At 39.6% G+C, this 13,208-nt stretch overlaps 1 protein-coding gene across 2 annotated transcripts in view; it reads left to right on the top strand.

The window, feature by feature from the left end:
* PRSS12 (serine protease 12) overlaps positions 1-13,208 on the top strand; it is a 71,077-nt gene that overhangs the window by 55,321 nt on the left and 2,548 nt on the right. For both annotated transcript variants that reach the window (XM_046657065.1, XM_046657066.1), the window contains one exon: positions 11,364-11,644. In XM_046657065.1, the coding sequence (XP_046513021.1) occupies positions 11,364-11,644 (281 nt within the window). The remainder of the gene's footprint in view (positions 1-11,363; positions 11,645-13,208) is intronic.

The following is a 13,208-nucleotide window of genomic DNA, read 5'->3' as shown; positions in this document are numbered from 1 at the left end:
GAATGCTAAGGAGTCCGGAGTGCAGTTTTACTGTTTCTGATCCTTTGGGTCTTCCTGGTATTTTGTGTCTTTTAGATTTCTCTATTTGTCCCTTCTAGAAAGTCAGCTTGGATCCTGATTATTCCCTCTTGTCCCAAACCTTTTATCAGTCCAATCTGAAGTCTTCCTAGTTCAGAAGGGAGGCCACGCAGAGAAAGCCAGTGTGTGCGAGCCACACTGCGCATGGTGGCAGTGGCTGCACCAGAACCCGGCTCTCCTTTTTCCTTGTCCTGTGCTGTCATGGGCCCCGCTTAACGGCCATTCCCTCAGCATGAATTTTGGTATTTAAAAATGTATACCAATTGCTGGCAAAATACTGAAAACTACTAAAGCAAGGTGATGAGTACAAGGAGTTTCACTATACTATTCTAATTTTGTGTGTTTGAAAATGGTCATAATAGAAAGCTTTAAATAAAAATGTACCATTTTGTTGAAAAATTCTTACAAGCAAAAATTTATTTTACATTTTTTCATATGTGATATTGTATGGCCTCATTGTGTCTTTGCAATCCATCCATGTAGATTTTGTTTGCTTTAACTGCCTGTGAATTTTAACTCTGATTATAAGACTAAACCACTGTTTATTTATTGCCCTACTGATAGATAGTTCAGTGGTTTCCATTCCTTCATTCTTAAAAAACAATGCTGCAGTAGATAGCCATTACATGTCTCGCTGGGTACACCCATGTGGGAGCATTTTGCTGGGTCCCAGAGTATGGGTGCCATTCAATTTTTTATTTATTTATTATTTTTTTTTTGATGAAGATTAGCCCTGAGCGAACTCTGCCAATCCTCCTCTTTTTGCTGAGGAAGACTGTCTCTGAGCTAACATCCATGCCCATCTTCCTCTACTTTATATGTGGGATGCCTACCACAGCATGGTGTGTCAAGTGGTGCCATGTCCGCACCGGGCATCAGAACCGGCAAACCCCGGGCCACCAAAGTGGAATGTGCGAACTTAACCGCTGCTCCACTGGGCCGGCCCCCAATTTTTTATTTTTATTTTTATTTTCTTAAAGATTGGCACCTGAACTAACAACTGTTGCCAATCTTCTCCTTCTTCTTCTTTTTTTTATGCTTTTCCTCTGCAAATCCTCCCAGTACATAGTTGTATATTTTAGCTGTGGGTCCTTCTAGTTGTGGCATGTGGGATGCCATCTCAGCGTGGCCTGACAGGAGATGCCATGTCTGCACCCAGGATTCAAGCCAGCGAAACCCTGGGCCGCTGAAGCGGAGTGTGTGAACTTAACCACTCAGGCACAGGGCCAGCCCTGCCATTCAATTTTATTAGGCACTACTCATTTACTTTCTAAACTAATTGTATCAGTCTATATATCATGGCATGTGTAAGTTCCTGTTTTCGCACATCCACACCTCAACTTGATGCTATCAACATTTTTAATTTTTGCCAATCTTAGAGTTTTTGGATTTTTTTCTTTTTTTTGAGGAAAATTAGCTCTGAACCAACATCTGCCACCAATACTCCTCTGTTTGCTGAGGAAGAGTGGCCCTGAGCTAACATCCATGCCCATCTTCCTCTACTTTATATGTGGGACGCCTGCCACAGCACGGCTTGATAAGTGGTGTGTAGGTCTGTGCCCAGGATCTGAACCGGTGAACCCCAGGCCACCAAAGCAGAGTGCACAAACTTAACCTCTATGCCACCAGGCTGGCCCCTGGATTTCTTTTTAATTCCATTTCCCTAATTAATGTCTTCCTCTTTCATGAAATCTTTGTTCATATTCTTTGCTTATTTTTCTATTGGATTTTCTTTTTGTAATTGATTTTTAAAATTTTTGAATATGTTCTCTGTACAAAGTCTTTATTGTTATCTGTTGCAAATACCTTTTCTCAATCTGAGGCATGTCCTTGCACTTGTTTAAGGTCTTTTTCTTATGAAGATATTTTAATTTTAATATATTTGAATGTGTCAATTTTTCAAGTTTTATAAACTCTTTGTATATCTTATTTTAAAAATCCTTCTCTAGCACCATAATGAAGGTACTACTATCTTAGTTTTTTACTAAAAAACTTTATAGTTTTGCTTTTCATGTTTAGATTTTTAAATCTGTTTACAGTGTATTTTTGTGTATGGTCTATGGTATGAGGTACACTTTTCTTTATGGATAGTTTTCCCAGCACTTTTTATTGAACATTCCATTTTTCACCCACTGATTTATGTCAACTATATTGTATGGCAACTTGTCATATATCTTGATTTCTAGGATCTCTATTCACTTCCTCTTATCTATTTTGATAAATTTTTATGGAGTAATCTTCCATGTTCCGGTGCTGCAGAAGACGCAAGTCTATATTTTGCATAGCTTTTGTCATTTCTTGGATAATACTTGAGTTTGAGAGTTCATCTATATACCAATGGGTTCAATACATTCATATGTTACATGAATGGCACAGACAATAAAGATTATATTCATTCATTAACAAAAAGTTACAGAGCCCCTAATACTCCTAGGAATGTGCTCTGCCCTAGAGGTGTAATGGAGAACAAGAGAGATAGGATCCTTGCTTTCAAGAGTTTTCAATGTAGCTATAGGAGCCCAGGGGAGGGAGCCATTAATGTTGCTGAAAAAATAGGATCAAAAAAAGTTTAGGGCATCATTTTTAAAGAGTGGTCTCTTCACCCCAATATCAGATACATTGAGCTTGTTAAAAATCTAGATTCCTGGGCCCCTACTCCAGATCTACTGAATTGTTGGAGCTGAGACCCAGGAGTTTGCATTTAATCAAGCATCTTGGGTGATTATGTACACTAAATGTTAAGAACCACTTGCTTAGTGGATAGAATAGAATATGGTCTGGATATTTGAAGAATGATGATAAGGAAGAATATAATGGAGGTGACAGGATACTTATCCTTGTCCTATTCAACATCTTAATCACTAAACTGAAAAAGGACACTGATAGTAAGTTAATTCTATTTTTGGATGCCAGGAGATTGGGAGGGACAAGTAATATGTTGGAAGATAGGATCCATGATGGCAAAAGATCTTAAGAGGCTGATTCTAATAAGAAATACGGAATAAAGCCCAAGTAAAATGTTGTCTTTAGTTCCAGGAAACTTGGCTTGAATGCAGCACAAGTGAAAAAGACCTGATGGGTTTTAGTTTCTTGCAACCTTAATACCAGTCAGCAGTGTAATGCGGTTGCCCGCAAAGTTAATCAGTCTTGGGCAGCTCCGACAGAAGCAGGGAGGCTGGAGGTAGGTGACGTCTAATGTTGAGAGCATAGTTGTGAGAAAGCATCAGACATATCTGAAGGATGACAGTTACTAGTTCGGAGAGTGGATCTAGAATTTGTGTAGTAGACTGACAGTAGAGAAGCAGGAAAGGCCTGGAAGGTCAGGGTAGTGAATTTGTTTCATTCACTAGGCAGTGGGAAACCACTAAAGGCTGAGCCTTGAAATATGATCATAGAGGAGTTTTAGGAGATGAGTCATTTGGGGATGTATGGGAAACCTGAGGGAGTAAAGCAAAGTTATTAATCTAGGGGTCTGTGAGTGAACTTCAAATTATATGAAAAATCTTTTCAGACATGCTTATATGGAGTGACTCAAGTTGGCCCGTGTTACCAAGTGGTTAAGACCCACTACGATGGGAACTTGAGGGAGACTAGTTATAAGGCTACTGTAATGGAGACAGAAGATGGCAAAGACAAGGAGGGAGAGAAGGCAGAGACTCCGTGACAGAAATCAGGAGAATGTGGTGCTGTGTATCAAGAGATTTGGACCTGGCCATCAAGACCGGGTTACAGTTCTAGCTCCTCCAACTGTTAATGGTTTATCTTGGTGGAAATTATTTCACCTCTTGGAGCCTCAGTTTTCTCATCTGTAAAATGAAGGCAATGGCATCCCACAGTGAGGAACAAATGATCTGCAAAGTATGTGAAAATATTCTATAAATGGTGAAAGTCCAAACAGACATTGGCTATGATTATCTTGGGGTTCCAAAAGAGAAATTAAAGATTATTGTTAGCAAAAGTAGGGAATACAGGATGATTTCATTCCACTGACTAGTAGAAAAGAATAAGACGGGAAACTGCAGAGAACCTGGAGAAGACTGTCTTGGGATTTAGAGTTCAGGAAAAATAATTCAGTAGGTTCATTTTAGATTATCGTCCTCTTGGTCAAGACTCCTTGTTTTCAAGTCTCTACTAAAAGTTATAGTCTTAGGGGTTCAAGGCTTAAAGTATTTAAAGTAGGGAAATTGCCCAAAATTGCACTTGAGGTTGAAAACTTTGATCTCACTTTTGGGCTCTCCAGAAGACCTTTTTTTTAGGTACATGCTTGGATTTGTTTGTTTACATGTCATTATTTCTCCCTTGGCCTGCTCTTCCTACATTATTGCTTAAAGTCAGTAATTGTCTCATTTGTGTTTATAAACCAAGTGTCTAGTATATTACTTGGCACGTAGTCGATACTCCTAAATGATTGCTGCACGATGAAAGAGGGGGCTCGGTTGCCAGATAGTGGATATAGTTAAGAATGTTGGACTCTTTAGAGGATGGTGGTATTTTAATCCTAGATCACCAGATAACTCCTTCCATATGTCATTCTGAGTTTCTTCCCATTATTTGCACAGTATAAGATAAAGACAGATTATTAAAAAGATCATGATATGCAGCATTTTGATGTACTTAGATATAACGCGAGGCTCTTTTAATGTTAGTAGGGAGAAAGTTGTTTTGCAGTTGTGTTACACAGCCATCTGACTTGGCCTGTAACCTTTACCCGACGTCACAGACTGCCTGTTTTGAAGGGCCTGAGGACGCTACAGCTCATGTCTTTATTGCAGTAAGTTTATTAAAAGGCATAAGGATAGTCACCAGTGATTAGGACAAGCTCCACATTTTGTTTTTCTGGCTTCAGGGACTTTGAAGTAACCCTCCTTTAATCATCAGAAACACTGAAATTTGCAAAAATACGCTTCCTCTCGAATAGCAGAGACCGTGGCACAGAAGCCTTCTGAGAGGTTACTTTCCTTTGAGATCTCTTGCGAGTCTAACTTCAGGCCCACTGGTGAGGGACTGGATTTCCTATTTTGAAATGAGTTCTCTCACCCGTTTGTTTCTATTTGCATCTCCACTGCTTCGTTAACTACTGGACTACTGTATATTTGGGGTTTTCCTGTTCATCGAGCCTTCTTTGTGGCCTAATTCTTGCACTGATGATATTACTGTGTTATTTTATTCTAGGGGATGATATCTTTTTATATTTATTTGTTTTGCCTTCACAGAGTACACACTCTTTTATGTAACCCTCATATCAGAATAATCTAGGAATGATGGCCTGGGGAGGATGAGGTCAGAATGCAATTACTTCAGCTCCATCATCCTCAGCTACATTCATTTTATGTAGTCTCTTTACATGATAAGCATACTTTATTGGATGGCTGACAGAGTTCTAGTAATCCACCTCTAATTTGTTCTTAGCTTTCACATATTGTGAGGTGTCCAGAACATTCTTCTATGACAATGTAATAAGGGTAACTGAGGTAGTTGGTGAATCACCATTTAAAGGCCTCTATCTCATTTTTCATGTTTTTCCTAGTGTTAATGCAATACAGACTTTGCAATGCAATATCCTGTTGGCAGTTTGAAGTGGAAATTGGATAAATTAAGTTTTTTTGTAGTTTCCCTGTGAATCTCACACAATATAAACTGCTTGCTTTGGCTATTTTCTACTCTAAATCACAACTACAAGTAGCATGAAGTGACCCTTTGAGGTGGTGCAGCAATATAATTGAGAGAAAAATTCCTGAATATTAAAGTAATTCCTTTTAATTGCTTATTCTGATAACAAACACCATTTTGGAGGAAAGAATGTACCGAAACAAAGACTCTCTTAATTCTTTAATTCTACTGCAAATTTGGTTTGTTCAAGAATATAGCTTTACGTGATTTTATCTTTTTGACTTTCTGCCTAGACATGCCATAGCAGCTGGAAACAGAGATTGTTGCTCTGAAAATCAGAAATGTCTAGATCTTTGTAATTAGAAAGATGATGCACAGAGGTAATGGGACTGACTTTTCAGAGCACAGTGTGTCAGGTGCATATGTTGCATGAAGACACAGTCTATGGTGGAGGAGAGTTCTTAAGGACCTGGTTTTGGTGATATACATAGTATCATCAATCATGCTAAAACCATTTCCTGAACACACACTGTATGTATGTTAAGGGACAGTGCCTACAGAGAAGGTCACTTCTCCCTGAGCAACTGGAACCATATACACAAGCAACTTTAGTCAACTACTTTTTGAGTTTCATCCAGACAACAGAGAAAAGCACATTCTAGTAATAGCAGATGTGCGCAGGCTGATATAAAATACTGTCTTTTTGGAGAGATGAATCCATCTGTGGAACACACATAAAGAATACGACCCCGCAACCTGAATTAATTCTTCTATTTTTAATACTAGTAATTTGTTGTTGTTTATTTTAATTCTAGAATCTCAGAGAAATTGGGATATTGGATTTTACCAAACTGCTGTGTCTCAGATCTTCTCTTGCTCAAGTTGTCTGGGAATTGCATCCAATTTTTATTTGAGGGGGAGTTGAAGGCATTTCAGCAAAGCAAACAACTGAATGGTGTGTCAGCCAAAACCTGAAATGTTTGTTTTAGAAACATTTTTGAATATAATAAAGTCTATCAAAATAACAAAAGCTCAACTAGAAAGACTTTGAAATATGCTGCAAAAGAGGATTCCTTCATATGTTTTCTTGAGAAGCTTAGACCCATAGTTAATGCTTTCAAAGTCCACAGACATATTGGGAACCTCAAAGTGTTAATCCCTGAAGTGTATAATCACACCCACTAGGAGAGGTGACACTAGAAGACAAATATTTGGTTAGCAAACTAATCTAGGCTTGTGCCAGATGCTCTTCAAATTTGAAACATGAAATCTGTTCTAAGAATAATTGGAGTGAAAACAATGTGGGAATCAATGCTTAGGTTTAGCTGGTCCATTTCCTTAAATCAGGACAACTTTAAAACTATAGGTACTAATAAAGAACTTAATTTTGACAAGAATGGTTCTTGTTTCCTTCAGGTGAATATTTTACTTTTATTCTCAGTTTAATATCAGCTCCTGACTGGTGAGCAAACTAATTTGAGGGCATACTCAAAAGTGCCTGCTGAAATCTACTTGATCCCAGAACACAGTATATGTGTATGGAACATCGTATGGTTTTTGTGTGTTGATATCTCTTAGGATGCTCACTTCACCCGGTGAAATTCCAGGCATGCTGAGGCAGGAGCTATGCCCATGCCTTTCCAAGTCTTTGGTTCAGTGGTTCTCAAGCCTGACTGTGCATTTGAATCACCTATGGTCCTACATCAGTCCTATTAATTTGATATTCTCAGAGACTGTGTGGCCTAGACATTTATATTTTTAAAAGTGGTACAGGGCTAGCCCAGTGGCATAGTGGTTAAGATTGTGTGCTCATCTTCGGCGGCCCAGGGTTCGCAGGTTCAGATCCTGGGCGAGGACCTACATACCACTCATTAAGCCATGCTGTGGTGGCATCCCACATACAAAATGGAGGAAGACTGGCAGAGATGTTAGCTCAGGGCCAATCCTCCTCACCAAAAAGCAAAATAAATAAATAAATAAATAAAAGTGGTACAGGTGGTTTTGCTGATCAGCCAGCATTAACAAGAACATTAAATCTTTGTGCGTTCTATTTTTCTTTTTTAAGAATAGAAACTTTCGTGGTGATGTTGCAAGGATTGGTAAGATGTCTCTTTGATTTCAGTAAGTTCGGGATGACAGTGTAAGTATATATGTGGACACGGATGTCTTTCAAAAGTTGTTGTTGAACATACATTTATTAAGAGCTTTCTCTGTGCCAAATACTTTGCTTGGTGCTGAGGACACAAAAGTGAGCACTGACATGGTCCTCACACACGAGGAGCCTTTACTGGGGGAGACCTGACATTTTAACAAGTCCTAGAAATTGCTATAAATGCTAAGATAGTACTACTGGGAATTTTCAAAAGAAGGATTAGCCAGTTTTTAGGCAGGGTAGGGATCAGGAAGAACTTCCCAGGAGATTCTTGACTTGAGACTTGAAAGATAAAATCAGTTTCTGCCATTTTAGGAATAAGGGGAGGGGGAATGATACTGCAAGTGGTTTGAATAAAGACAGGTTTGTGAAATACCTCTTCAAGCAGCTAAAATGAGGAGCACAGAGACCAGGCTGGTATCAGAGAGGTGGACAAGGGCCATTCTTGGATGGGATTGTGTATCACTGAAGGAATTTGAACTTTATTATGTAGACAGTGGGGACCCACTGAAGGGTATTCAGAAGAGTAGTTCTATCATCAGGTGGAAACATTGTTCTGGCTGCAGAGTGAAGGATGGATTGAAAAGGTTACAGCTTGCAGCAGCAAGGCCATTTGGGAGAACACTGCAGTAGTCCACACATGAAGTGACACATTAAAGCAAGGTTTCCCAAGACTTTAACACTGAGATTATTCTAAAAAGAAATTTCCCTGTTGTAATAATGTCCTGTTTTTTTGTTTACTGGCTGAAGACCCAAGTTTTTATTTTGTTTTTTTGAGGTCATATTGGTTGTTTAATATTGTGTAAATTTCAGGTGTACGTTATTATATTTGTTTCTGTACAGACTGCGTCCTGTTCACCACCAATAGTCTAGTTTTTATCTGTCACCATACATATGTGTCCCTTTACCCCTTTGGCCCACCACCCACCCCCTGAATACCTTTTTTTTTTTTTGAGGAAGATTAGCCTGAACTAACATCTGCCACCAACCCTCCTCTTTTTGCTGAGGAAGACTTGCCCTGAGGTAACATCTGTGCCCATCTTCCTCTACATTACATGTGGGATGCCTGCCACAGCATGGCCTGACAAGCAGTGTGTAGGTCCACACCCGGGATCTGAACTGGTGAACCCTGGGCTGCTGAAGCAGAACATGCAAACTTAACTGTTGTGCCATCGGGCCAGTGCCTGAAGACCCAATTTTTAAAGAATGTAGAATATATTTAACAGCCAGTTTAGATGCAAGGATTATTTTAGCCAAGTGTCACAGCTCTTTTTCAAAGAACGGAAAATATTGTTGCACTAGAACTTTTTTTTTAGGTTGAACAGTAATGTGTAATTATCTGAAAGGATATAAAAAGTTGACATATGAAGGGAGTCTCATAATGCAAGCTTAAAAGTTGAAGCAACATAAGAGACTGCATTAAAGAAATATAATAAACTCAGATGCCCAGTTTATGACAAACTGTTTCTCTAGACCACTGCTGTCTAGGAGAAATGTAATGTGAACCACAAACGCAACTCATATATGTAACTTTCAATTTCCTAGTAGCCACATTAAAAGATAACCAAACACATGAAATAGTATATTTTATTTAACTTGGTATATCCAAAATATTATCACTGCAAAATATAAAACTTGAGATATTTGATATTATCTATCGAGATGCTATATTTAATACTCTTTTTCTCATACTAAGTATTCGAAATCCTGTACATGCTGTATGCTTCTAGCACATCTCAATTCAGACTAACCACATTCCAAGTGCTCCAGCAGCCACATGTGGCTAGTGGCTACTGTACTGGACAGTGAAGTTTAAGATAATTTCTTAAATTCCATTCCAAAGATTTATGAAACATTTCTAACTTAGTCGTTATTATGCATGTTATTCTCTGTCTCCCCCTGCTGTGAATAAAAGGTATTCAAGGGCAAGAATCTGCATCTGTTACTGTTCACTGATCAATGTGAACCACCTAGAACCGCGAAGCCCCGTTAAGCAGGAATGCAGCACGTTTGCTGATTCAGTGAATGAACGTATATTTTTAATGTATATGACTTTTTCCATGAGAGACTATTCAATTAAAATAGAAACAACAACATTTACTAACTGAGAGCTCTCAGCCTGTTTTTCAACCAACATACCTTGATTCTGATACATCTGCCTCGAGCAGAGTTCCAGCCTCAGCACTACTGACATTTGGAGCTAGATAATTCTTTGTTCTAAGGGGCTGTCCTGTGCGTGGTCCTCTATTCACTAGATGCCCGCAACACACACAGACACACCCCAGTTGTGACAACCAAAAGTGTCTCCAGACATTGCCAAATGTCATCTAGGGTGCAAACTGTCCCCAGTTGAGTACTGGCCTAGAAGACATGACGTGACCCACCTTCTGGTTACTTCCGCCTTCTCACTGAGGATTTCAGCACCTCGCTCACTTCCCCTTCTGCCACTGCTGACGACCTTCTTAATGACCTAGTTTTCAACACCTTTCCCTTTTAGTTCCCTAACTTCCTCACTCAGTGAGCATGGTCTCCACTTCATCTCAGCCACCCACTCCCAACGGGAGACCCAGGCCGCCAATTCCCCAGATACTACACGCTTCTGAAATTCTGATTTCAAGCATCTCATACTTTACTGCCGCCTATCTTTACAGTTTTACAGCCCTGCAATCCTTCAACCCCACTGGACTTTAATCCTTTGACTCCACTAGTGTTTTCATTTCCATCTCTGCTTATGACTTCCCTTCTTACATCCAGAGATACCACAATCACTCTTGCAAAACCTCTCAATCCTTTCCTTTTATCTGCCAAAAGTGGTCAATGCTAAAAAAAGAAAAGAAAAGAGAAAAGTAGGGCAGATTAAGAACACTGGGAGTGCTGGAGGATGAGAGGACAAGGAAGGGTGGACTGCAATTTTACATACGAGCGTCAAAGTAGGTCTCATTGAGGTGACATTTGAGCAAAGATCTAAAGAAATGAGAGAATATAATGAATATATGTTGCCCTGAAAAGAGAGCTTTGGTTTGCATTCGTTCACAGGAAAGGGGAGTAAAGTGGATGGGGCTGAATGCTCTGAGGGGTTCAAAGATTGGACCTGGTTTCTGCCCTCGTGGAGCTCCCTGATGAACTAACAACCTTGGAAATGACAGAAGAGCCAAGACAGCAAATACAGGACAATAATTTTGCCCTATACTATTGTACCTGTTTTGATCCTTTTTCAATTGGTAGGGAAATGAGAGGTTAACGATTAGCCCTTATTTTCCATTCATCCTCCACATTTGCTCCTTCTCAGAAAATAGATGGTAACCTGGACTAAATAGTGAAACAAAGGAAGAAAAGAAGTGTTGACTCTCGGTTTCTAGTACCTTTAGCAGTGGGGTTGGAGAAATGGAAACAAAGGTTAACTTTACCAAGGGGGCTAATGATTTGGAAGAAAGGCTCACGGTATCCCTGTTAACGTTCCTTGCTGACAATTACGTCTCCAGCATTTGAAACAAGCCTCTCATTAGCTCTCTCTGCCTCTCAGGTATGGTAACAGCACTAGGAACTACGCTGTTCGGGTTGGGGATTACCACACTCTGGTGCCGGAGGAGTTTGAAGAGGAAATTGGAGTTCAACAAATTGTGATTCACCCGGACTATCGACCAGACAGCAGTGACTACGACATTGCCCTCATCAGACTACGAGGACCAGAAGAGCAGTGTGCCAGATTCAGCAGTCATGTTCTGCCAGCCTGTTTGCCATTCCGGAGAGAGAGGCCACAGAAAACTGCCTCCAACTGTTACGTAACAGGATGGGGAGACACAGGTATTGGAAATCATACAAAGGAGCAAATCACATCTGGGCACCTTCTTGTGTCTGGGATGATCTGTACATTTGACGTACAATGGGTAGTAAATTTTGAACGGGTTCAGGCTTAGTTGTTCAGAAATTCTGCCAAGTGTGAGATGCATGTATGTATAATGGATTCAGATTAGAACTTTAGCACAAACTGACATAACTCAGTTGCCTGTGGAGTTTAAGGGGTAGAGAATCCTCTTACTTTTAGTTCCCCAGACTAGTGAGGTGACAGAAGAGATTGGGCCTGGCTGTCTCTATTTTAAAAAGCTTTCCCAAGACCTTGATGTAGCTACCCCAGCAAAGGGCTTTGGTGTTTGATGGTTTTTTTGTAATGGAGCCCTTTATCAAACTAAATCTTAGGGAGAATTTCTAAATATGCACGACAAAAGCAGAGCTGCTGAGGTTGAAGTGGAGGGATCCAACCCACTCAAGTTTCTGTTTCATCCCCTGCTTTCCCATTCTTCCCACCTCTCAATCCCCAGCAATAGTGTTCAGTTTACGCTCTTCTCAGGCAAACAGCCTTCTGTATTGTCTTGCTGTAGTTAAATCAGCATCTATCAGCTAGTGTTTGCTTAGGATGGTTCTTGAAACAAAAGAGCTAGGTTTCGCCTGGATTAGGTGCTTGATTCACAAATGACTCCTGAATAAGGAGAAATGAAAGGTTGACTGCTCTCCATCAAAAATAATTACACTGATAATTCTACTCTTGTAAAGAGCATCATGTTAAGTATTTCTACAGGTGATAATTTCAATAAGGTTTCATTTACTAAATATAAACATTTGTGTTCATTTTATCCCATGCTACATTAACTCTGGACTTTAGACTTATCCTATTTCATTGCAGCAAAATGTAGAACACCTGTAGTACGTATAGAATACTGAAAAAGCACTGGGACCAATCCTGAGATAAACCGTAAAGAGGAAGCATTTCCTGGATGACAGGGAGTAAATGCCTTCTCAGCACACCCTGCTGAAGGATGAGGCAAATCAGCTCTCTAAGGCTAAATATACCTGTTAGAATTATGATCACTTCATCAGGAAGGTCAGTCACCTTCCTGTAGACACCACAGCTGAACAGAAATGACTAAGGACGTATATTTCACAGAATGTGTATTATTATGGATGAATTATTCCAGATGAGTATTTAGGATCAGGCAATAATGGTGGGAGTTAGATCCAAGAAAAGGCTGTCATGGAGGACACTCTATTATACATTGTAGCCACTAAATAAAGACTGAGCAGCTTACCAGGGAATAGGGGACACTAACATCCAGTGGTTAAACCTAAGCCAGTCTGTATACAGGAATGTGTTGTTTCTGAATCATCTTTATGAAATACCACGTTTCTATTTAGAATAGTTCCCACTTTCATATGCTTATTAATTCTCAAAATTCAATGAAGTAGATGAATCTTAGGGGAATGTTAATGCAAAACCAGCATGAATGCATCCTCAGCTTTTTAATATACAGAATTCAAATACTAAAAGCCTGCACAAATGCTCTCAAAAAATTCAGTACTGAGAAATAGATGA

This window comes from Equus quagga, chromosome 3 (assembly GCF_021613505.1).
Source record: "Equus quagga isolate Etosha38 chromosome 3, UCLA_HA_Equagga_1.0, whole genome shotgun sequence".
NCBI lineage: Eukaryota > Metazoa > Chordata > Mammalia > Perissodactyla > Equidae > Equus > Equus quagga.
This window is presented reverse-complemented; position numbering and strand designations above follow the sequence as displayed.